Source organism: Thamnophis sirtalis, unplaced genomic scaffold (genome assembly GCF_051295495.1).
Source record: "Thamnophis sirtalis isolate CommonGarterSnake01/CBP01778 unplaced genomic scaffold, rThaSir2_p1.2 scaffold_1, whole genome shotgun sequence".
NCBI classification, from domain to species: Eukaryota; Metazoa; Chordata; class Lepidosauria; order Squamata; family Natricidae; genus Thamnophis; species Thamnophis sirtalis.
In genome coordinates this window covers 163,318,725-163,342,959 of record NW_028261381.1, presented here as the reverse complement: position 1 = coordinate 163,342,959, position 24,235 = coordinate 163,318,725, and the positions used below count along the sequence as shown (strand labels likewise).

Genomic DNA, 24,235 nt, shown 5'->3' with positions numbered 1-24,235 from the left:
AAGGAACAAGGGCTAACTTGGGAGTAAAGGCACAGGTGGACAGTGAATTCCCCCTCCCATAGGGAATAAAAGAGGAGCAAAAGGGGAGGGGAGTTTGCAGGAGACAATTAGTTTGATTCATTAGGGTGAAGATCTGTTCCTAACTTCTTGCCAAGTATTGTCTGCTACAGAGTGGCGTTTGGAAGATATCGGCCTGGCAACTCTCCAAGCCTAATAAAGGTTCTGTGGTTGTGACATCTCATGAAAGACTATTGGCCGGGACTTTGCTGGAGAGGAATTCCCTTTAACCTAAATAAAAGAGGTTTTTTGGGGACGAGGAGTCTGCTTCGTGATCTTGGGAAGCCTGGATCAGAACAGCTAGAAACTCTTCTTCCCGTCTAAGGCCACCCTCCATGAATTCAAATCTTTTCTCGTTCATTACCTTCCCATCTTCCTTTTGTCTTATCCTGCATTGTATTGGACTCTGGCACTTTCCGAGACTTGATTCAGGGGAGTTTGTTGTCAAACCGGGTCGATACAGGATGGGTGAAGTAGGCAATCTCACAGGAGAATTAGGAACAAAAACAGGTGAAGAGGAGACAGAGTACCTGCCATCATCTCCTGATGCAGCTGAGGAGGAAAAAAATATATAGGAGTGTTAAGGTCCAGCCAAGCCATTTCTTCACCATGCCCTTGAGGAGTCAAATGGAAAGAAGAAAGAGAGGAGTTGGAGTGAAATTTGAACTCAGAGCTTTCTCATTGTCATCTGTTGTCCTCTGACGGGTGACTGGATATGATGTTTTGCATGCAATGTGTTAAAGCAGGGGCGAAATTCAGCAGGTTCTGACAGGTTCTGGAGAACCGGTAGTGGAAATTTTGAGTAGTTCAGATAATCGGCAAATACCACCTCTCACTGGCCCCAGAGTGGGATGGGAATGGAGATTTTGCAGTATCCTTTCCCTGGAGTGGGGAAGGAATTGAGATTTTGCAGTATTCTTTCCCTGTCACGCCCACCAAGCCACGCCACAGAACCGGTAGTAAAAAAATTTGAATTTTACCACTGTGTTAAAGTAACAATAGATATGCAGAGAGAGAAAAAAGAGGGCAGATCCCATTCATGGCTGTTATTGAGAGGTTATTATTTATTTGGCTGTTCTGAACTGAGTGGAGAAGAATTTTTTTTTTAATTTTTAATTTGCAAAAGCTCTGTCCAAATCTGACCTCCATTCAGGCCCTCAGTTGATGTTTCACTTTGCAAACACACTTTGGCTACATTTCACAGTAGCTGACAGTAGATAGTCCTTCCATTTAGCAACCATCCATTTAGCAATTGTTCGAAGTTACAAAAGTACTGAAAAAAAGCAACTTACAACTGGCCCAAGCCATTGCAGCATCCTACCAGTCGTGACCCGTCAAAACCGCGTTCCACAAAAGCGCGGTCGACGAAATCGCGTATGTGACATCATCACAACGCGACGAAAAAGATCGAAAAATTGAAATAAAAATTAAATTACAGCAAGCCGATTCACATAAAGGTAAGCGTTAGGTTAAGGGTTAGGGTTAGGGTTAGAGTTAGGTTAAGGGTTAGGGTTAGGGTTAGAGCATTAGCGTTACGTTTAGCGTTAGGTTAAGGGTTAGCGTTAGGTTTTTCGTTACGTTAAGGGTTAGGTTTAGGGTTAGGTTTAGGGTTAGGTTAAGGGTTAGGTTTAGGGTTAGGTTTGGGGGGGTTAGGGTAAGGTTTTCGCTTTATTTTTACATTTTTCGATCTTTTTCGTCGCGCTGTGATGACGTCACATACGCGATTTCGTTGACCGCGATTTTGTCGTCCGCGGTTTTGTGGTACAACCCCTACCAGTCAGTGGTGGGATTCAACTGGTGTGTAACAACCGGTTCGCTGAGCACGTGCTCAGCAAACCGGTTTACAAACATTTAGAAAACAATGTAGAAATGTTAAGTTGTCTTTGAAAATAGAGGCCAACCTTCTCTAAACATAGTACCCTCCATATCGCAGGTGTTTGGCTTGTAACTTCCAGAATTCCTAGCTAGTACTAATGGCTGGGGAACTCGGAATTGGTATTCTAATATTTGGAGAATATAGGTAGTCCTTGACTTACAACCACAATTGTAAGAATTTCCATTGTTAAGCAGGGCAATTAGGTGTGTCACATCCTATTTTACAGCCTTTTGGGGGGAGGGGCATGGTTACATGAATCATTGTCTCTGGTTGTGGGAAGCCACATGAGAAGGTCACAACGGTGATGACATGACCCCCGGAAAGCTGCAAGTATTTGCAAATACATGCCGGTTGCTAAGACTCTGAATTTTGATCACATGACCGTGCAGACGTGGCAATGGTCGTAAGTGGAGGACCAGTTTTATAAGTCATTTTTTTCACTGCCATGAATAGTCGCTAAACAAATAGTTGCCAGTTGAGGACTCCCTCCACTATTTTAAATCACTTTAAATCAGCAAGCTTTAAATAAAGAGCGATGAGATATATTAATCTCAGTAATTTAAATCAGGGGTCTCCAACCTTGGCAACTTTAAGCCTATTGGACTTCAACTTCCTCAGCCAGCAAAGAATTCCCCAGAACCCAAAGCTGGCTGGGGAATTCTGGGAGTTGAAGTCCAACAGGCTTAAAGTTGCCAAGGTTGGAGACCCCTCATGTAAAGGGAGGAAAAAGACCTCAGAATGTAGGACAGATGGAAGAATATAGCAATAGCAATAGCAGTTAGACTTATATACCGCTTCATAGGGCTTTCAGCCCTCTCTAAGAGGTTTACAGAGTCAACATATTGCCCCCAACAACAATCCGGGTCCTCATTTTACCCACCTCGGAAGGATGGAAGGCTGAATCAACCCTGAGCCGGTGAGATTTGAACAGCCGAACTGCAGAACTGCAGTCAGCTGAAGTAGCCTGCAGTGCTGCATTTAACCACTGCGCCACCTCGGCTCTATTGCCCCAATTTAAAAAAAAACCAGTTAAAAGAAGAGCAGTGTTATATTAAAAGCAGCTTCTCTGTTCTACTCAGAACAAGATTTTAGGACAGGGCTAAAAAAAACAGAACTGCCAAATAAATCTCTCAAAGAAGAAAACTCCTGCGATTTGGACCAATCGTGTCAAATGCTGACTTACATTCTTATCCTGCTTCACCAAAAATAAGACCCTAATAAAATAAGCTCTAACATGATTTTTCAGGATGCTCATAATATAAGCTCTACCCCAGAGATGGGTTGATCCTGGTTTTACCACCGGTTTGCTTCACACGTGCATATACAGTTCAATGTAAATTGTTCTTCATCCATGTGCAGAATAATTTACAGTGAACTGCGCATACACGCACACTACTAAACAACATGCCAACAACGGCAACTGGGGAACCGGTTCAGGGGCGTGGCCAGCTTGGGTCGCTGCCAGTTCTGCAATCCAGGCCAAAATACCACTACCCGTTTGGCTGAACCCCGCCAACCAGGAGCAACCCACCTCTGCCCTACCCCCAAAATAAGCCCCAGTTAAGATCATCAGCCAGAGGGATGCAATTAGTACCGTATTTTTCCAAAAATAATACCTAACCAGAAAATAAGCCCTAATGCATCTTTTCGAACAAAAAAATAATATAAGATCCGGTCTTATTTTTGGGGAAACACAGTATTGATTCAGTTAGAATTAGAAGTCTCTTGAGCAGTAACCACCCTTGAACAATACAATCCCGTGTCTATAAGGAGACATTTTCCAAACATGCACTATGGTGCCTCCTCCACTTATGCTACATCGTTGGTCAGAACCCACCATGCTTTTGTTGCTATTCTCCATTTCTCTTACCTGAACTTTGGGATGACACCTGTGAACTTGGGAGCTCCTGTGCCGTCAGACTGATTTTTCTCCTCTGCTCTTGAAGTTCCAGTTCTCTTTGCAAAGCATCCTGTATCTCCTGGTCAATCAGGATGGACGTCCGGGGCCGCCATGTCTTCAGAGTATAAAGCTCCTCTCGTGGAGCTGGTTTCTGAGGGTGGTGCTCTTTTCTCTGAAGGCTTCGGGGTCCCTGATCTTCAGGAAAAGAGAACTGTAATTTGCGAACCGGAACGGCAAAATGTTGCTTCTTTAACACGAACTTGTCTCTTGGAGCTTTCAAATCTCGGTTACAGGGAGGACATCGGCTAGGGAGATCCATCTTCGCGCAAGAATCAGCGGGGCACGTTTTTAAGGATGGCTCATTTCCTGGGGTTTTCTTGCCAAAAGCTGGAACTGAAGAGGGCCGACGGATCTCCGAGCTGTAGTTCACATTCTGGCTTGCAGTTCTTTCTCTGTCCTCTCCGGGTGGGACAACATTGCGACAGAGTGTTGCAGTGTTTCCGTGGAGGGTCTCCAGCAGCTCCCCCTGTTTCTTTTGCTTGCCCAGAGGAGGCAGGGGAGCCTCTTCCTCCTCCCGCTCAAAAACTTTCCGACGTTCTGCAAGCTCTTGGCGAAGCCCTCGGTCATACATTCCCAGCAACCTCCCTTCCTTTTGCAGGTCCTCCTCACGCTTGGCTTCCTGCTCAATCTCCCTCAGGACATAAAAGGAAGTGTGAGGTTTATCCTTCCCTTTCCTGGAGGAAGCTGAAGAAGAGACCGGGGAGGAGAGGAGCAGCTTGGAGCGGATCTCCACCAGGTCATCTCTGGTACTGATTCGCTGGATGCCCCTCTCCTTCCAAAGGTTCTCTTCCCTCTCCATGGCCAATCTGATCTCCCGCTCAATGGGGGTCTCGTTCGTAACTTCTGGCTCTTTTGCAGGATCTTGGCCTCTGGCCAGAGGATTTCCTGATTCTTTGTTGAATGTCCTCTCATTAACATTCCCTTGGAAGCTCATGTCAACCTCCAAACCAGAGGGCGTCTTTTCTGCAGAAACGAAATTAGTCTCGAAATAAGAACGGGCTTCTCTCTGGGGGAGAATGAGAAGGTCTCCTCCTATTGAGTTTTCTCTCAATTGTCTCTGGCTGGACTCACCCAACTCCTTATCATTCCTCGGCATTTCAGGATTCTGGGGTTCTTTGCTCCCATAAGTGTGGCTTGTTGCCTTCAGCTCCCTTGGAGAAGGAACGTGTCTCTTGGGTTCCAACAACATCTTTGGATTAGTCTTTTCCAGTTTGAGAAACTGCTGTCTGGCAGCTGCAAAATTTATCTGTTCTGTGTCTATGTTCTCAGGATCAATGGGGATGATTGCCCAATCCGGGGAAGGATTGTCAAAACAAAGAGCAAAGCTAGTGAGATTGTCCTTTTTGGGTTCTACTGCAACCTTTCCAAGAGAGGACGTGTCGATGGCTTCTAACTCATTCGTAGAGCTCCATTTTTCTGCCATTGTGTTGCTTTTTCTCACAACTTGTCTCCGGATAATCTCCTGCCGTTCATCTTCCAGTTCTTTGGTTATTTCTGGTGAGACATCCTGGGAGGGAACCTGATACCGCAACTCTTCCTCATCTTCTTCATAGAGTCTGGAAGGTTTCTTCTCCCCTTTGTAAGCCCGGATGGCATAGTGTGAGCCAGATCTGAGCACTTCCAACTTGGATTCTCTGTCTGAGGATGGCGTCCAGTGATCTGTCCTTCCATTTATAGATTTGGTCATCACACGCCAGGATCGATCTTCTGTGGGATCTAACATCTTCCATCCATTTTCAACCTTCAACTCAGGTTGACCCAAGTCAAAAATCTCACTTTCTTTGCCCTCAGGTCTCATTTCTTGGTGTAAGACCTCTGTTTGACCACTCTGCTCATGTTGATCTTCATAATTGAGTTCTGTGTTCTGGGGGGAATTGAAGGGAATGTCCCTGGTGCTGGACTTCATTTTTGGAAGAGAGATTTTATAGATGCTGTCTTCAGTTTGTGGAAGATGTTCCTCAGTGATAGGGATCTCTTGGGTCATCCAATTTTCTTGAGAAATATTTGCATCAACAGCTGGGCTTTGCCGGTTCTGAAGGACAAGAGAGGACCTTTAGATAAATTACATTTCTTAATATATATTACACAAAACAGATAGTGCTTAAGACATTGAACTGAAACTGAGAAGACTCAAGTTCCACTCCAAATTCTTTGGGTGATTTGGGGTCTCCTCTCCTCTCCTCTAAAGTTACCTCATAGGATTGTGTGGTGGAAATATGGTAACCATATGGTAGATATGGTTTCAGGATGAAATCTTAGAAAATGGATCTCTTTCACTAGGAATTAATGAGTCCTTTTGTGCAGAGCAGAGAATTTATGGGTATCTACATGTTAAAACTTCTTCCATCGTAGCAGTCCCCCACTCCTCTCCACATGACTGTCGCTGGCTTATAAAAGAGAAAATGACAACAGTATAATAGTATAATAATAATTACAGCGTAATCAGCATTTATCTTTAATTTGGAACCAGAGCAACATATAGGATGCTTTCCTAATTGGTTCCAAAGGCCCTCTGGAAGTGTTCCTTCTTGACCTGCTTCTGGAAAGTAAGTTTAGGCTTATTAAGGAATCCTCACATTAAGTTGTTAAAGTTTCTTTTCCTTTCCACCAAAGGGTTAAGACCAATTTATCAGAATGAAATTGTTCTTACACTAACACCATGGAGTGGAGGAGAAAGGCAAATCTAAGAAGGATTTTATGGCTAAGTAGGAACTCTAACTTCTAATGCCACCTTGGACACCCAGAGCTAGGAAGCAAATGACCTTTTGTGATTCTTCATCTTCTTAGTGACCAGAAAAAGACCAAACACCACAGATTTCTTCAAAGGGAAGGGAAACACAGGCATTCCCAAACATTGTGGTACCCTGAGCATCTGCAATGGTGATGGCGATCTTATTACATGTGTGTCAGAGCTGACACACCACAACGTTTGGGTGACAAGCCAGCATTCACCAACACTCAACACACTCAACCCCCCCCCCCCACCACTTCTGTGATTTTCAGAGGCTACGTGAGAATGTCACGCAGATTCTGGACTCTCCAGAAGTCAAATAAGATGGCCATGTTCTCACGTGGTCCAGAGTCTCCAAAAATGATTTTGTTTTACTTATATTTCATTTTTGTAATTATCTGACATTAAGCATAGCATAGCATAGCATTTTAGACTTATATACAACTTCACAGTGCTTTACAGCCCTCTCTAAGCAGTTTACAGAGTCACCCTATTGCCCCCAACAATCTGGGTCCTCATTTTATCCACCTCGGAAGGACGGAAAGCTGAGTCAACCTTGAGCCTGGTGAGATCGAACTGCCAAATTGCAGGCAGCCAGCAGGCAGCAGAAGTAGTCTGCAGTACTGCACTCTAACCACTGCGCCACCATGACTCATATAAATATGTGTGTGTGTGTGTGTGTGTGTGTGTGTGTGTGTGTGTGTTGCACTTGTGCTGATAAATAAATAAAGGGAGACTAGTATAGATCTATTTCAAGCTATTTAGCTCTCATCAGCTAGCCATACCCTTACTGGGATAGGAAAGCTAAATAGCTTGAAATAGATCTATACTAGTCTCCCTTTATTTATTTATTAGCACAAATGCAACACAAATGTAACAAAGGCAACAGTAAGAATAATGGCATTTGCTGAATTTTTGACATGCTGCCATCACTACCCTACGAGAAATTATTTGTATGAATAAAGTAAAGTATTTTTATGCAGTATAATAATATACAATGGAATAACAGGGTTGGAAGAGACCCTAGAGGTTTCTATACCAGGAGACCCTATACCATTCCGGACAAATGGCTGTTGGAAGAAATGTCCTTCTGGGTTCAGTTCCAAGTGGGGAAAAAAGACACTGGATTAATGGAAGTTGCTTTGAAAGACGGTTTATTGATAGGATCACATGGCTTGAGATGCTGGGCAAAAAAAGTGAAAAGATGCTGAGAGTGCCCTGGTTCTATGCCCACTCTGGGCTTTTGAATTTGAGTTGTATTCTGATTGGTTGTCAGGCTCCCATGGGGCCATTCAAAGGCAACTCTGTAGGCTGTCCTGAGTCCCAAGCTTGGTTGACTCTTGCTGAGTGATGATGTAATGAAAGGGCTTTGGGATTCCTATTATGGCTCTGCCTGAAGGAGGAAGATCCTTGTTATGTAGAATAGACTGGCTCAGGCCTTTATGCCCCATTGACAAAGGTGTCTATGGGGGTGAGTTTCTGCCTCCCTTTTAGGGGAAATATTCTGCCCTTTTAATATTTCCTAAAATATTTCATTTTTCTAGGAGAGGGGTGGGTGCTAACTTCCTACATGGCTGTCCAATCTCTTCTTAAAAACCTCCAGCGATGGAGCACCCACAATGTATGGAAGAAAACTGTTCCACTGATTAATTGTTCTCCCAGTCAGGAAGTTTCTCCTTAGTTTCAGGTTGGTTCTCTCCTTGATAAGTTTTCTTCTGTTACTTCTTGTCCTGCCCTCAGGTGTTTTGGAGAACAAATCAACCCATTTCTCTCTGAGGCAGCCCCTCAACTACTGGAAGACTCCTATCATCTCACCCCTTAGTCCTTCTGTTAGATCAGATGTGTCTAGTTCTCACAACCCTTCATTGTACAATTTACCCTCTAGAGCCCTTATCATCTTTGTCCTATATGTTGAGACCAGGGGTGGGTTTCTCACCCCGTTCCAACCGGTTCGGTTGGAACGGGGCCGGCGGCGTCCTCGTGCACGCGCACGGTGCACGCATGCGTACTAGCGTCTGCGCGACGCTCCAGCTGCTCCTGGACGATCGCGCAGGCGCTGTATGCGTCCTGCGCATGCGTAGAAGCGCAGAACTCGTCAAAACCGGGTAAGGACCGCGGGCAGGCGGGCGCGCCGTTCGCCGTTCCCGGAAGTTACTTACTTCTGGGTTCGGCGACCAACCGGGACCGCCGCGAACCGGTTGAAACCCACCCCTGGTTGAGACCTTTAATAATACCCACCCTGGGTCTCCTACCCCTTCAGTGTCAACCACTTCATGTTAAAGCTACACAGGTGGAGGGCACTGATGTCAGAGACACACTCTCTCTTTCTCTTTTTAAACACTTAAACACATCAACAAAGACAAACATGCAAGCTAAAACAGCACAGGAACTAAATGTTTCGTTGAGACTCTTTTTTTTTTAACACTTAGACAGACAATATACATATATATGAGTATAATATAAGGAAACTAGATGAAAATTGCTAACAGCGATTTGGAAAGGAGGATTAGAAAAGTCTGTTATTAAATATTATGGATGTTTCGCTAGAACAGGACATAAGGGACTCAGTGTTATTGGAGGATTTTTGAAATATTCAATGAAATGCCAGTATGTGGTTATGTATTAAATTTCGGTATATTTTATGATGAAGGACGTTTAAATAATTATAGTCAAATATAAATGGAGGTACAAGGGTAACATGTATAAATATTTGAGTTAAAATACTTGGGTTAATATGAATTATGCTTGATGACTGTGGATGAGATGCACAAAAACCTTTTGTAACCAACTCATACACTTTCTACAGTATGTAAGGAAGGAAGATTTTATGTGTTGTGTTTGTTTGGGGGAAAAAATAAAATAAATAAAAAATAATGCCCACTCTGTTATTATCCCAATGTCCCCTCAACTCTGCAGTCTTGTTGTGGATTTGTGCAGGCAAGATTGGGCAAACTTTCGACAGGCTCCTATTTTACCTACATAAGCTTAATCAGGTTCTGAAAAAAAAATTGCAATTTGTCAGCCCTTGCTTAAGCTGCCATTCTTTCTTTATATGTGTTGATTTATTAATAGGGGTGAAGAGGTGTCTGCTATTGAAATTGAGACCTAAAATGATGTCTGTTTTGGACAAAATTCTGCAAAGACACCAATATCCCAGAATCCATGGCCCAGACAATCTGGCTACCCTGTGTTAAAAGATGAGGAGCTATTACCCTCTACTGGATGAAGCAAGAGTTTCAATTTATGTGGAATAGGTGAGAGGAAAAACAAAACCTGCAAAACGAACATACATTTTTACACAATCTACAATTAGCAGAATCCAAGCTTATTTTTAAAGATTGTGTAACCAGAATGGAGGTTTTTGGCATCGTGACACAGTATTAGTTTTGCAATTATCAGGGGGCAAAGCAACAAAAAAGTATGTGTGATAAATTGTTTCACAGCAAGAAAACAGTATACAGGTAGTCTTTGGCTTATGACTGCAATTGACCCCAAAATTTATGTTGTTAAGTGAGTTTTGCCCCATTTTATGATCTTTCTTGACAGTTGTTAAGTGAATCATTGCAGTGGTTTAGTTAGCAACCCCGGTTGTTAAGTGAATCTGGCTTCCCTATTAATTTTGCTTGTCAGAGGGTCACAAAAGGGGATCATATGATCCTGGGACACCACAACTGTCATAAATATGAACCAGATCCAGATTTTGATCACATGCCCATGGGGATGCTGCAAAGGTTGTAGGTGTAAATAACGATCGTAAGTCACTTTTTTCAGTGTCGTTGTAACTTTGAACAGTCACTAAAAGAACTGTTGTAAGTCAAGGACTACCTGAATGTTAAACCCAAAGATCATGCAACTTCCAATTAAACTCCATTCCTCAGTCTCGGATATTCAACAATTGAGTAAAGATACTTTAACAACAGATGATTTCAGCAAGAAGAAATCTGCTAGTTTCATTTTTCATTCTTAAACACAACAACAAAAGGGACCTGGATTGAAGGGGGTGAAAAACTGGGCTTAAAGTATTATTTCACACTAGCCAATAAACTCCTGTTGCCCGGGTATTTATTTATAGGGGGAAAATGTCCAGACCAAACCTAATTTCTAATGTTGGATTTCCCCCCTTACCAGATGGACACCCCTTGTGGAGTTTTGTGAAGCCATTACCATGGCAACTCCACCGTGCTGCACAGTAGAAGCCATTTTACGGCAGTACAGTAGAAGCTATTTTAAGGCACAACAGGCTGTATCTTAACAGAACACACATCCTGAGGGGTTTTAGATCTGTCTTACCCCCACAATATTTGTCATCTGTGTGCCAAGTTGAAATTGCTCAAGGGGTTCCAGAGTTATGCTGGAACACACACACACACAAACACACAGACAGAGACAGTCATATATACACATACATACATACATACATACATACATACATACGCCTAAGATGCACTGCCTAAGATGCAATACTGCACAGGTTCGATTCCCAGTAAGGGTATGGCTAGCTGATGAGAGCTAAATAGCTTGAAATAGATCTATACTAGTCTCCCTTTATTTATTTATCAGCACAAATACAACAAATGTAACAAAAAAAGGCAAAAGTAAAAATATTGGGTTTCTATCTGGATGGTCTCTTGTGACGAGCCGAAGGACAGAGAATGGAAGTAGTGATCTTCCTCCCATATTTGGGCATACCGGGGGTTGTAACTCTAAATAGATACCTTTCACCCTGGCTTGGCTGATAAGGAGTCGAACTCTGTGGCTCAGTGGTTAACACATCTGCCTAAGATGCAATATAGCACAGGTTCGATTCCCAGTAAGGGTATGGCTAGCTGATGAGAGCTAAATAGCTTGAAATAGATCTATACTAGTCTCCCTTTATTTATTTATCAGCACAAATACAACATATATACAACGTATATTCGAATATACGAATACATTGTATATTCACTAATACACATACACTTCTTTTTTCTGCCTTTGAATCAATCTTGATTCGTGGTCAGCACTGGGACAAGTCCCTGCTGTTTTCTTGGCCGCATCATTACTTGCTTCTTCTTAGGGCTGAGAAAGAGTGACCGGCTTAAAGTCACCCAACTGACTTGATGCCCAAAACAAGATTAGAACTCAGGTTCAATGTTTCTAATCCAGCACCTTCACCCGTACATCAGACTGGTTCTTCTTGGGTTGAGGAAGAGAGTTTGGCTCAAGCTCACTCAGGTGGCTGTCTTCTAAATCAGGATTAAAACTGACAGTTACTTGGCTTTTAGCTCTGTAACCTTTAACCACTTTAACCACCATACCAAATTGGCTTCTGTGCTGAATCTACAGCTTTGCACTAGGAGCAGTTATTTACTACAAATGCAGGACAGGGACACATGCCTTCTAGCTGCACCTATGAAAAGACGGCAAGAGGTTTTTTTGCACCTGCAAAACAGGAGGCAGCCGTAGGATGATGAAGCTGTTAAAAACACAAATCTGGTTGTAGACTTCCTGACTGAAGCACATGAGAATTTAGAAGTACAATGTTGCTATTCTATGATGCACTGGTCAAATCTCACCTTGTGGACAATTCTGGGTACCCTTGTTTAACACACTGTTTGGCAATCTGGCTTTACAGAATAACAGAGTTGGAAGGGACCTTAGAGGTCCTCTAGCCCAACTCCCTTCTCAAGCATAGCATTTCAGACAAATGGCTGTCCAATCTCTTCTTAAAAGCCTCCGGTGGTGTAGCAGCACCCCCAACCTCTGGAGGCAAGTTGTTCCACTGATTAATTGTTCTCGTTGTCAGGAAATTTCTCCTTAGTTCTAGGTTGCTTCTCTCCTGGATTAATTTCCATCCATTGCTTTTCGTCTTGCCTTCTGGTACTTTGGAAAACAAGCTGACCTTCTTTGTGTCAACCCCTCCAATATTGGAACACGGCTACTATGTCACCCCTAGTCCTTCTGTTAGACTACATATATACCTAATTCCTTTGGGTATGTCTTTTTCAAATGTGTTTATTAAATGGCTTTATGATGTCTCTATTAAATGGCTTTCCACCCCCGGTTCAGATTATGTCATTTAGATCTGAGTCATGCTGTTTCTTTCCATTTAAATTTCAGTTGCACATTTGTGGAAAAAGCCTAATATGCAAAATACAAAAAACACCCTACTGTTTTCTTGGATCGCTTCTTCCAAAGGAAATTAAAACCAGAAGTTAAGTTCCCTCTGAAGAGCATTGCGGGACCCACAGTCGAGCGGAGCTAGTAATTCTGGTTTTAGAAATGCGATCAAATTTCTTTGCACGGGAAGAAAGATTAGATCAGAAAAGAAGAAACAGCCCAGCTCCAAATTGAAGAGCTGTCAGATTTCATCTTCTTTATTTTTTTTTTTCATTTTGGCAGTCTTAAATTTCGTTCTTTTCCTGCATCAGTCTGAGAATTTAAAAAAAAAATTTTGCAGGTACGTTTGCACATGCTTTGGTTCGCGCGTCTCCTACCCTGCTCAAAGTTTTTGCAGGTGAGTGCTTTTCCCAGTGTTTTCCATTAACATCTATACTTTGCAAACTATATTTTATCTTGCTATCTTTCAAAAAATAACCATATTGCAAAATTCAGATTGCTGCAAATTCTTGCACTGAAAATAAAATGTGGTGAACTAAGAATTTCTCTTCCATCCCCCACAAAGAGTGTAATTCAAGCTAATTTTTGAAACCTTAACACAACAACCCGGAGACAAACTTTGACACACACACACACATACACACATACATATATGTCACACACACACACACAGACATATATATATGTATGTATGTGTGTATGTATATGTATGTATGAATGTATGTATGTATGTATGTATGCATATATATTTAAAGTCACAACCCCTGGTATGCCCAAATATGGGAGGAAGATCACACATCCATTCTCTGTCCTTCGGCTCGTCACAAGAGACTATACTAGTCTCCCTTTATTTATTTATCAGCACAAATATAACAAATGTAACAAAAAGGCAACAGTAAAAAATATTGGGTTTCTGCCTGGATGGCTCCTAGGGTGAGTCGAAAGACAGAAAAGGAAAGCAGTAGGCTCCCTCCCATATTTGGACATACCAGGGGTTGTGACACAATACATACATACATACATACATACATACATACATACATACATACATACATACATACACACGCGCACACACACACACACATACAATATATGGTTGTATACAATATATGTATATTGTTTTCAAGATTGCCTCTGGAGACTTTGTAAACTCCACTGAGATGCTCTCAGGATTAAATATGACACATCAGTGCAGTCGACAACTTCATTTGAAAGAGCGTTCACTAGGAAAAAATAAATAAAAGGATTAGGGAAATTGAAATCCATCCTCAAACTGGAGGAAACTAACATCCCTTACTGGCCACTTTCACCCAAGGAAAGAACTAATTCAGTATACCTTTTGTTCTGAGCTGAGCTGATTGAAGCCCCTAAACCCCCAACCTGGATTGGAGCCCCTAACCCCTCCGCCAAATTTCTGGGTTCAAAACCAACCTCCTGAGGGCCTCATCCAGATTTATGACCTCCTCAGACTGCTAGATGTCCCTAAATGAACCCAACTCAACCCCGTTCCTTATACGTTACCTGCAGATGCTGAAGATGGAGCCTGTGGTGTGAACAATCCCACAATGACAACAGAGGGGAGACTAATTTTGACTGTGATGTGGGGAAGGGGGAATCTGATGCCCAGAGAAGGTATATTTTCGCTGTTGCCTCCCCCCCACCCCACTACGTAGTTCAGGCTTCGAGCCAGATGCTTTCCTTTGGCCCCCTAGGGAGCAGGGAGATGTTTCAGGAGGATGTGGGGTGGGGAGAACAAAGTGCAATAGACTGCCGTTATCTGAGTCACAGGTTCTCTCCCCAGGAGAACAAGCTGGCCTTGTTTAATTCTCACCTCGCAGTGGGAATCGCATCTCTTGTGCGCTCCCAGGTGTTTGGTATCTAATGGCGCCTTGTTTCTTTTCCTCGAACGCTCGGCTCCGAGGCTTCTGTGCGAAAGGAATTACTAGAGAATCTCCAGCAAACTGAGATGGCGTGCAAACTGTGGATTGTGGTTTAACCCAGTTTTTTTTTTTTTAACAAGCTGAAATGTTTGAACCAGCGTTTCTCAACCGTAGCAACTTGAAGATGTGTGGACTTCAACTCCCAGAATTCCCCAGCCAGCTTTGCTGGCTGGGGAATTCTGGGAGTTGAAGTCCACACATCTTCAAGTTGCCAAGGTTGAGAAACACCAATTTGGATAATTTTAAGAGGCAGTTTTCTGAGGGAAAGAGGTTAAAAAAAAAGGATGAAATCAAGCTGAGATTAAACAGGCCTGTTTTTGCTTCATCAGTTCACCTCCTATTCCTCCAGCCTCAGAATGGGACCATCAAATTCTGGTGGGGGCCCAAGTGTACATCTTAGCCCAGGTACAAGATATGAAACCAGTGACTTCACCATGACTGATGAAAATTAAAAAGAAATATTTTTGAACAGCCAGTAAGGACCCGCTTCTATGGGGCCAATCAGGTTGAATCTGGTAGGTATGGGCAAGAATATAAGAATATTTTTTTTGTCTGAAATGGTATAGGGTTTCCTGCCTGAGCAGGGGGTTGGACTAGAAGACCTCCAAGGTCCCTTCCAACTCTGATATTCTATTCTATTCTATTCTATTCTACTCTACTCTATTCTATTTTACTCTACCCTACTCTATTCAATTCTGTTCTATTCTGTTTTATTTTATTTTATTCTATTCTATTCTTGTTTGTATTTATACACCCTCCCCACTAAGCTTTCTAGAAACATCTGGTTGGCACACCAGGGTGAGCCAGATGGTTCTTTTGATTTAAGCCAGAGGAACACTTATTTTTTTCATATTCTCTGTAGGTATAAACAGTCCATCTGCAAATAATTATGGCAGATACGTAATGTGTGAATGAATTGTTGCTTTCATGCGACTAATTGTCGGTTTCCTAGAAATATCCTTCCTACTGTTATAATATACTAAAACAACTAGACAAACTTGCTTTGAATTAGCACAATAGTTCTTAAAAGGTGTCAATCCTGTTGGATGCTAATGCAGTGAAGCACCAATCAGAGAATGGGATTCAGACGTTGAACTGAATTCACATTCAGATATAATTCACAGCAACTTCAGATGCACCGTATCATAAATGATGAGGGATGCTGGATTCAGATAGAAGAAAATGTTTATGTCTCAGGGTTGAACTATGGGGACCTTGGTGCTGATGATGTTACCTAGTTTGGTAATAAAATGTTTGCAAGAAAACCACCAAGGTCAGAGAGCACCAAGGACCTCACCATTTATAGTTCAGCCACATCAGAGGTGCAACAGGTTCACCACACCTGATTTACGTGATCTGGAAGGCTGGCACTACAACTCTCTTCTCTGCATTCTCCCCACTGATTTTTGCTAATAGTTATTCTATTGCTTTGCTGTTGTTGGGGTGTGGCACAGTGGTTAGAATGCAGTACTGCAGGCTACTTCTGCTGACTGACGGCTGCCTGCAATTTGGCAGTTCGAAATCTCACCAGGTTCAAGATTGACTCAGCCTTCCATCCTTCAGAGGTGGGTAAAATGAGGAACCAGGTTGTTGGGGGCAATAGGCTGACTCTGTAAACCTCTTAGAGAGGCCTGTAAAAGCACTGTAAAGCGGTATATAAGTCTAAGTGTTACTGCTACTGTTTAAATCCTTTAAAAATATCAAATAAAAAGAACCACCAAACCAAACAGAATGAAACTCTCATTTGCCTTGAAGAAAAGAGGTACCAAAAATTGTTCCGCTGACTGTTTTCTTCTTCTTGTTTTATGCCTAATTTTATTTTTGGGTGGATGACAAAATGATTTGTTAACATATTTCCTTATGATGCCAGGGCCTTGCTATCTCCCACATCCTAATACATTAAAATGTACTTTTAATTAATTGCCTGGAATTCTACTTAATTGAGTTAGTTATTTACTTAGTTATTTCTTGGCTTTTTGGAGAGCGGGAGGGAGATGTTGTTTCATGTCAGCCCCCACAAGTTAAAGCTGAAGTAGCAACTCAGGAATTCCTGTCCACACCCTCAGCCCATCCCCACTGTCCCCAGGTATTCCCCCCCCCCCCCCCCGTTTGCTAAATTCTTCAAGTTGTACTCATTCCACCCGTAGTTTGTTCAGTCTTCTCGGTCTGACCTTTGGCCATATAGCCAAGATAGATGTTTATAACCTCTCTTCAGCTTATCATGCCTGGGAGTCAAAAGTCCACCCAAAGAGGGTTCTTGCTATTGCAGAAATGCCAGTCAGGCATTTAGCCTATCGTTGGTATCAATGTGAAATATGCTTTCTCCCCCTTCCCTTTGCTCAGGCTGCTATTTGAGTTTGGAGAATGCAGTTGCTGAGAAAATTCAGAGCAAACACAGTCTGGGGCTCAGTGGAATGAACAGAGAGATTGCTAAAGGCTCCTCCTGCCTGCCATCCTCTTTTTCCCACAATAGATACCTCTCTCCTTCTTCACTGCCCAGGTAGGAGAGGTAATAAAAAAAAACGGGAAGAAATCTGTAAATCATTGGCTCTGTGGCTGACAAGTAAAGTGCCTCCTAAATCAGGTTGGAATGAAACCTGGCCCCTTCGTGTTTCAAAGTAAACTTCCCGATGCTCGCTTATCAGTATCTCTGCTATAATCTGTGTCCGAACTATAATCCAGAAATTTAAAGAGCTCCAACCTGGTGCAGCCTCTTGTCCAACACCCCCTGTCCAATACAGGTAGTCCTCAAGTTTTGACCCCAATTGAGGCCAGAATTGCTAAGCAAGGCGAGTTGTTAAATGAGTCCCACCCAATGGTATGACCTTTATCCCCACAGTTGTTAAGCAAATCCCTTCACTTGTTAAGTCAGGGGTGTCACACTCGATTTCATTGAGGGCCACATCAGGGTTGTGTTTGACCTGGTGGGGCGGGCTGGGGCGTGGCCAGAGTGGGCATGGCCAGCTTGATGTCACTCGTGTCTGGGGTGCCCAAGCACTTTGCCAGTGAAAATGGGCTTCTGAGCTCCGTTTTCTGCAGCGATGGCCTCCTGCATCCCTCTGCCAGCAAAAACAGAGCTTCGGTGGGCTGCATTCCCCCTGCCCCGCAGCCCCGTTTTCGGCCATGACAGCCTCCTGCAGTCCCCTGCCAGTGAAAACAGAGCTCCGTTTTCTGCAGTGATGCCAGCAAAAATGGAGCTTGGGCTGCTGCACTTCCCCCCCCCCAGCCCCGTTTTCAGCCACGACAGCCTCCTGCTGCCCTCTGCCAGTGAAAACATAGCTCCGTTTTAGCTGGCAGAGGCACTGCAGGCAAGTCCTTTGCTGTTTCTAGATTGGCCCCATGGGCCAGATCTAAGCACCTCGTGGGATAGATCTGGCCCCTGAGCCTTGAGTTTGAGACCCCTGTGCTAAGCGAATCATGTGGTGGTTAAGCAAATCTCCCTCCCTCATTGACTTTGCTTGTTGGAAATCACACAACGCCAGGATGCTCCAGCCATCGTAAATCCATGCCAATTGCCAAGTGCCCAGTGTAAGTCCATTATTTCATCGCTGTCGTAACCTTGGTCACTAAGTGAATGGTTGTAAGTTGAGGACCACTGAGAAGATCAAACGGTCCCCCCCCTCCCCTGGTCTTTGACTTCAATAACGGGTCCTCAAAAGATATACTGCCTCTGAGTTTAGCGGCTCCACCTTTGGGGGAAAACGGATAGGAAGGGGCATTTTATATCAGGAAAACAGAATGGAGGAGCCAGGCTGATCTCTTCCCAAGAATGTATCCCCCCACCCATGTAAAAATAAAAGATTCTGCCTTTCCATCTTCAAGTTTCAGTGAATTAGCATAAGAAGAACAAAGACTACCCTGTTGGGCCATCCAAAGAAAGCTACTTATGTCTTTCTTGAAACACATTAACAATTCATTTGAAGTCCTGTCCTAAATAGTTTGAGGATTGCGGTTAACTTGTTATATGTCAGCACTGCTTCTATTACTAAGCAAAGTGGATGTCTAGCTTGGAAAACCAGATGCTGAGGAAAAGAAAAGGGAACACCCATTGCTTGTCCACCTCGTGCCTTGGCATCTTGGCAAGAGGAAAGTAGACTTGAGGGGCTGCCACAAAGTAAAGAGGAGGGGGGGCAACCTATTCTCCAAAGCACCCAAAGACAGCACACGATGCAACTGATGGAAACTAATCAAGGAGAGAAGCAACCTAGAACTAAGGAGAAATCTCCTGACAGTGAGAACAATGAATCAATGGAATGACTTGCCTCCAGAAGTTATGGATGCTCGTGGCACGACAAAACCGCGCTTGTCAAAATAGCGGTGATAAATTTGCGTCACTAAAGCCACGACGTCATCACCGCGCGTCATCACCGCCGCGACAACAGCGCGGCAACAGAAGGGCGCTTTAAAATGGCACCGTGGCAGAAAGCCGATTTAAATTAAGGTAAGGGTTAGGATTAGGTTTAGGGGTTTGTTTTAGGGTTAGGTTTAGGGTTAGGTTTAGGGTTAGGTTTAGGGTTAGGTTTAGGGTTAGGGTACTGAGTGCTTGGGAATGCGCGGATTTGCCCTCCGCGATTATGTCATTGCGGTAGGGTCGCGTTTTTCCTTAGCGCTTTGAACGGTGCGAATTAGTCTTCGCGCTTATGTCTCCGCGGATAAGGGCTTCGCGGATTTGTGGTGGAACCATGGATGCTCCAATACTGGAGGTTTTGAAGAAGAGATTGGACAACCATTTGTCTGAAACGGTATAGGACCATGATGGCAAACCTATGGCACGGGTGCCACAGGTGGCATGCGGAGCCCTCTCTGAGGGCACTCAAGCCATTGCCCAGGTCAGCTCCACTGCGCATATGCAGGTGCCTCCCATCAGCCAGCTGGTTTTGGGGTCGCTGCCGGGAGATGCCTGCGCATGAGCCGGGAGGGAGGGAGCACGGGGGCGTGCTGCGCCGCCCTCCCATGCTCCATTTTTTGTGCCCGGGGGAGACTGTTTTTGCCCTCCCAGAAGCTTGAGGAAAGACTCTGGACCCTGGGGAGGGCGAATCCATCGGTTTGCATACGCATGCGCAAGGGGTGGACTGCATTGCATTGTGGGTGTGGGCCCGTGCGCGCAATAGAGCGCAGACACAATTTCGGCATGCAAGGACAAAAAGGTTATCCATCACAGGTTTAAGGTTTTCCTGCCTGAGCAAGTGGTTGGAATAGAAGACCTCCAAAGTCCCTTCCAACTTTCTTATTCACATATCCACTTTAGCCATCAGCAGCTCCCATCCAAAATATTCAACAATGGCACCTCCATATTCAGAAGCAATTTATTCTATCTTTACATGATACCTATGAAACACAGTTCCACCAAACGGTAAAAAGCATCATCTAAAATTATTTCAAAAACAAATTGAAGTTTGTACTATTAATGACTTTATCATGATGGCTTCCAGAGGCAGAAGCAGTCTGTCTCAGAATTAGTAAGAATTCTTGCTCCCACATTCTGAGTTTCTCAGAGGCTGCTGGAAAAAGAATGCTGGAATAAATAGTTTGGAACACGTTGATTGAATCTAGTAGAGGCTCTTGTTTAGTTTCCTTCCTTATTTACCTGATTTTTCAATCCCCCCCCCCCCGGCATTTTGCTTAGGAATTGAGACATTAATTCCTCGAAAAACGCTCTAAAGAAGAACACTTGTTCCCTCTTGTTCTAGAGAGAAATAATGGATTAAAGTTACATCACAAGTGTTCGCAGAGTACAGTCAAAAAAGTCAACTGCTTTTTAATGGGTAACACATAAAAGCAGTTGCACATTTCAACATCAACAGAGGTGGTTGACTTCCTGTCACTGGACCTGTTCCCTCAGAGACTAGATCTGTGTTTTTTTCCCCAACTTTGACAATTTTAAGATGTGTGGACTTCAATTCCCAGAATTCCCCAGCCAGAATGCTGGGGAATTCTGGGAATTGAGAACCCACACCAGAGGTGGGTTCAGCCCAGTTCGGCTGAACCGGTAGTGGCCAGAAGCAGCTGAGAGCAAACCGGTACAGTGGCTCTTTTGGCCCACCTGCCTGTGCTCTATACCCGTTTTTTTGGCAAAAGGCAAATTGCGCCTGCGTGCATAGCATGTGGTGCCTGCGCGCGCCCTGACAATAAGCTGCTTTTCACAGGGGCGATGGACTATGCAGGCACACGCTGTGTGAGTCAGGTGCATGCGCGAACGGAATGCACACGTGCGCGCAATCAGCAAACCGATAGTGAAGGTAAGTTCAACCCACCACTGGTCCGCACACCTTAAAATTGCTAAGGTTGAAAAACCCTGGGTTAGGTTGCCATGTCTCCTTAGTGCTTGGATTTGGATACTTGAACTAAGCAAAGGTTGGATTCTGTGGCCTAAATGGCCCTTTCTAACTCTTGTGATTCTGATTCTAGAGTCTGTCTGTCTGTCTGTCTGTCTGTCTGTCTGTCTGTCTGTCTGTCTGTCTGTCTGTCTGTCTGTCTGTCTATCTATCTATCTATCTATCTATCTATCTATCTATCTATCTATTATATCCAACACACCTTCCTCCTCTTATTTTCCCCACAACATGGTATCTATCTATCATTGATCAATCTGCCTGCCTGCCTGCCTGCCTGCCTGCCTGCCTGCCTGCCTGCCTGCCTGCCTGCCTGCCTGCCTGCCTGCCTGCCTGCCTGCCTGCCTGCCTGCCTGCCTGCCTGCCTGCCTGCCTGCCTGCCTGCCTGCCTATCTATCTATCTATCTATCTATCTATCTATCTATCTATCTATCTATCTATCTATCATATCCAACACACCTTCCTCCTCTTATTTTCCCCACAACAGCAATCCTGTGAAGTAGGTTGAGAGATATCTTTCTATCTATCTATCTATCATCTATCTATCTATCTATCTATCTATCTATCTATCTATCTATCTATCTATCTATCTATCTATCTATCTATCTATCTATCTATCTATCTATCTATCTATCTATCTATCTATCTCTACCATCACATTTTTAAACCGTCCATCTCTCTCATGGAAGGACACTTCCAATATTTTTTAGTTTCTCCTGTACCTTACAGGAGTAGTAGTTTGCTTCCACAAAGTCAAATAAAAAGGAGATCCAAAGATTTTAGGAATACAAATCTGCCTGTTTACTAGGAATAAGCAAACATTTAGTTCCCCTCATTTTCACAATCTTTATCAATACGTTTAAAGATTGCATTAACTTTTCTCGAAACTCAGATTCCTATATGCAATTCTGCATGATATTCACCTGTTAAAAACCAAGTTCTATATTATAATGCTTGCTTGCTGTTTTTTTGTAAATACTGTATGAACATTCACTTCTATTATTTCCCATCATCGTTATTACTCATCAAAGGCATTGTAAACTTGGCAGAGCTGGGAATTTCAAACCATAGTTAAATTTCACCTGAGTTTAGAAAGGAAATTAGGTAAATTTGCCCTCAAACACCTTCTAATCCAATATCTCTTGCACACTTGGCTGATAACCACATTCTAAGGTCATTTTGGGACTTGATTCTGGAATCAGGAGCCATGTTCAAAATTTGGCTCGGAATCCTATCTTTGCCCTCTTAGTGCCTCCCTCCAAGCCCACATTTGAGCGAACCCTTCCCACATCCCCGAGGACTCACCTGCACAGGATCCCAGAGACCCATGTCTGAATTTGCACAGGTAGCGTCCCAAATCCATGCCTAGCACAGGCAGGACCCAAAATGTTGGCCGGTCCCAGCCTTCTGAGTCCAGACCAACATTTCCCAACTTGAATGCCTGTCTGCTGTGGGAGGCCTCCTCAGGGGCATCTGATCGGAGAGGTATTTGCAAGTTTGAGCTTCGTTGGCAGTTTTGAACAAGAGTAGGAATGGGAGGGGCAGTGGGCTGTGGGCTGTGTCACACTGATAAGCTTTCTCCACCAGGATCTCACCCACACACACTCACTCTAACACACACACACACACACATTCCTAGAACTTGAAACAGCAGAGATGCAATTAATTTCAGGCCAAAGTGTGCCCCTCTCTCCCACTTTGCCACCTGTGACGGAAAGAAAAGCGTTCCTATTGATTTTTCAAGGGAGAAAGTCAACACTGGGCAAAAAACAACAAAGAAGACAATTAGCCAAGCCTCCCACTGCCCCACAGCCCTACATGCCTACCCTTAATCTGCCTTAAGGTAGAGGTTGCATTTGTTCAGAAATTGTCCCTATCTAAAAAAATAGAACCGCTTTTGCAAAGTCAGAGAACTGTCTAGAGACTGCATGAAAATTAAAGGTAAGGACGGTTCATTTAATACTGCTGGCTTCCAGAGATGACATGTGTTTTCGAAGCACTGTGCAAAGTCCTATCTGTTTCATCAGACTTTTGTAGGGATTTAATTTAACCCTTTTGCATTTTGAAAAGTCTTTACAGTTCTTGTAGTTTCATCTCTGTTTCTGGGTTTGTTTTGGTTCTTTTCTACTGGTTTTGATCTGCTATATAACAATGGTCTATTGCAGGGATGGCTAACTTTTTCTGGACCAAGTGCCCAAAGCGCGCACGTGTGCAAATGTGCGCCTGAAAGCCCGAGCCCCCCAAATGCAATGCACACGCAGCCCCCGTGCATGCGCCCCATCCCATGCATGCATCTGCACGCCCCCGCACATGCCCCTATACATGTGCATGCCCCCCACTCCCATGCATGCACACACGACCCCCCCCTGCACACGCCCCGCTGCCTGAACATGCACGGCAGAGAACCGAAGACCAGTTGGCCGGTGGGAGGAGCACGCACATGCACAGCGGAACTGAACTGGGGCGATGGCTCGCACACCCACACAGAGGTCGCTGTGTGCCACCTCTGTTACGCTTGCCGTAGGTTCCCCATCACGGGTCTATTGGGCGACTGTTCTGTAATTGTCATTTCAAGAAGCCTGGAAAATAAGACTTTAAAAAAAAATCATTTCATAAACCTATGTGTCTCCTTTGAAAGTCTGTGTTGATGAATTTCAGTCAGACCCATTTGGCACTGAAACACAACTCCTAAACAATTAATTTAGGATGGCTAGACTAATTGTTATATCTTTGCTTTGGGGTTTTAAGAGATTAGTTAAATGATGGAACTCATTGCAGGTTGTCCTTGACTTACAACCATTCCTTTAGCAATTGATCAAAGTTACAACAGCACTGAAAGAGGGGACCTACTACTGATCTTCACACTTACGACTGTCATAGCATCTCCACCATACGACGGGTACGCCCCGGTACGGGCATACTGGTGCCTGCTGGGAACACCAGGTACCGTTCCAGTACAGTGTTCCGGAGGGCCCACTCGCCCACCCGCCTGCCGTCCTTACCTGTATTTGAGCCGATCGGGGCTTACGCGCAGCGCATGGAACGTATGGCGCCTGCGCAATGCTCCGCTGAGCAGCTGGAGCATCGCGGGCGGTAAGTACCCATGCGTGCACTGCGTATGTGCTGCATCCGTGAATGTGGTGGATGCCCCGCCCCGTTGCACTGTACCAGTTGCAACGGGATCTGGAACCCACCACTGATCTCCACCGTCATATAATCAACATTTACATTACATTTACA

At 44.0% G+C, this 24,235-nt stretch overlaps 1 protein-coding gene across 2 annotated transcripts in view; it reads right to left on the bottom strand.

Moving 5' to 3' along the window:
• MISP (mitotic spindle positioning) overlaps positions 1-24,235 on the bottom strand; it is a 41,323-nt gene that overhangs the window by 5,533 nt on the left and 11,555 nt on the right. Inside the window, exons 1-3 of one of the 2 annotated variants that reach the window (XM_087702375.1) lie at positions 22,301-22,546; positions 3,804-5,925; positions 422-609 (exon numbers count right to left, since the gene is read on the bottom strand). In XM_087702375.1, the coding sequence (XP_087558501.1) occupies positions 422-609; positions 3,804-5,925; positions 22,301-22,324 (2,334 nt within the window). In that variant the 5' untranslated portion in view covers positions 22,325-22,546. Of the gene's footprint in view, positions 1-421; positions 610-3,803; positions 5,926-22,300; positions 22,547-24,235 lie in introns of those variants that run through there. The other variant, XM_087702378.1, reaches the window with a different exon arrangement.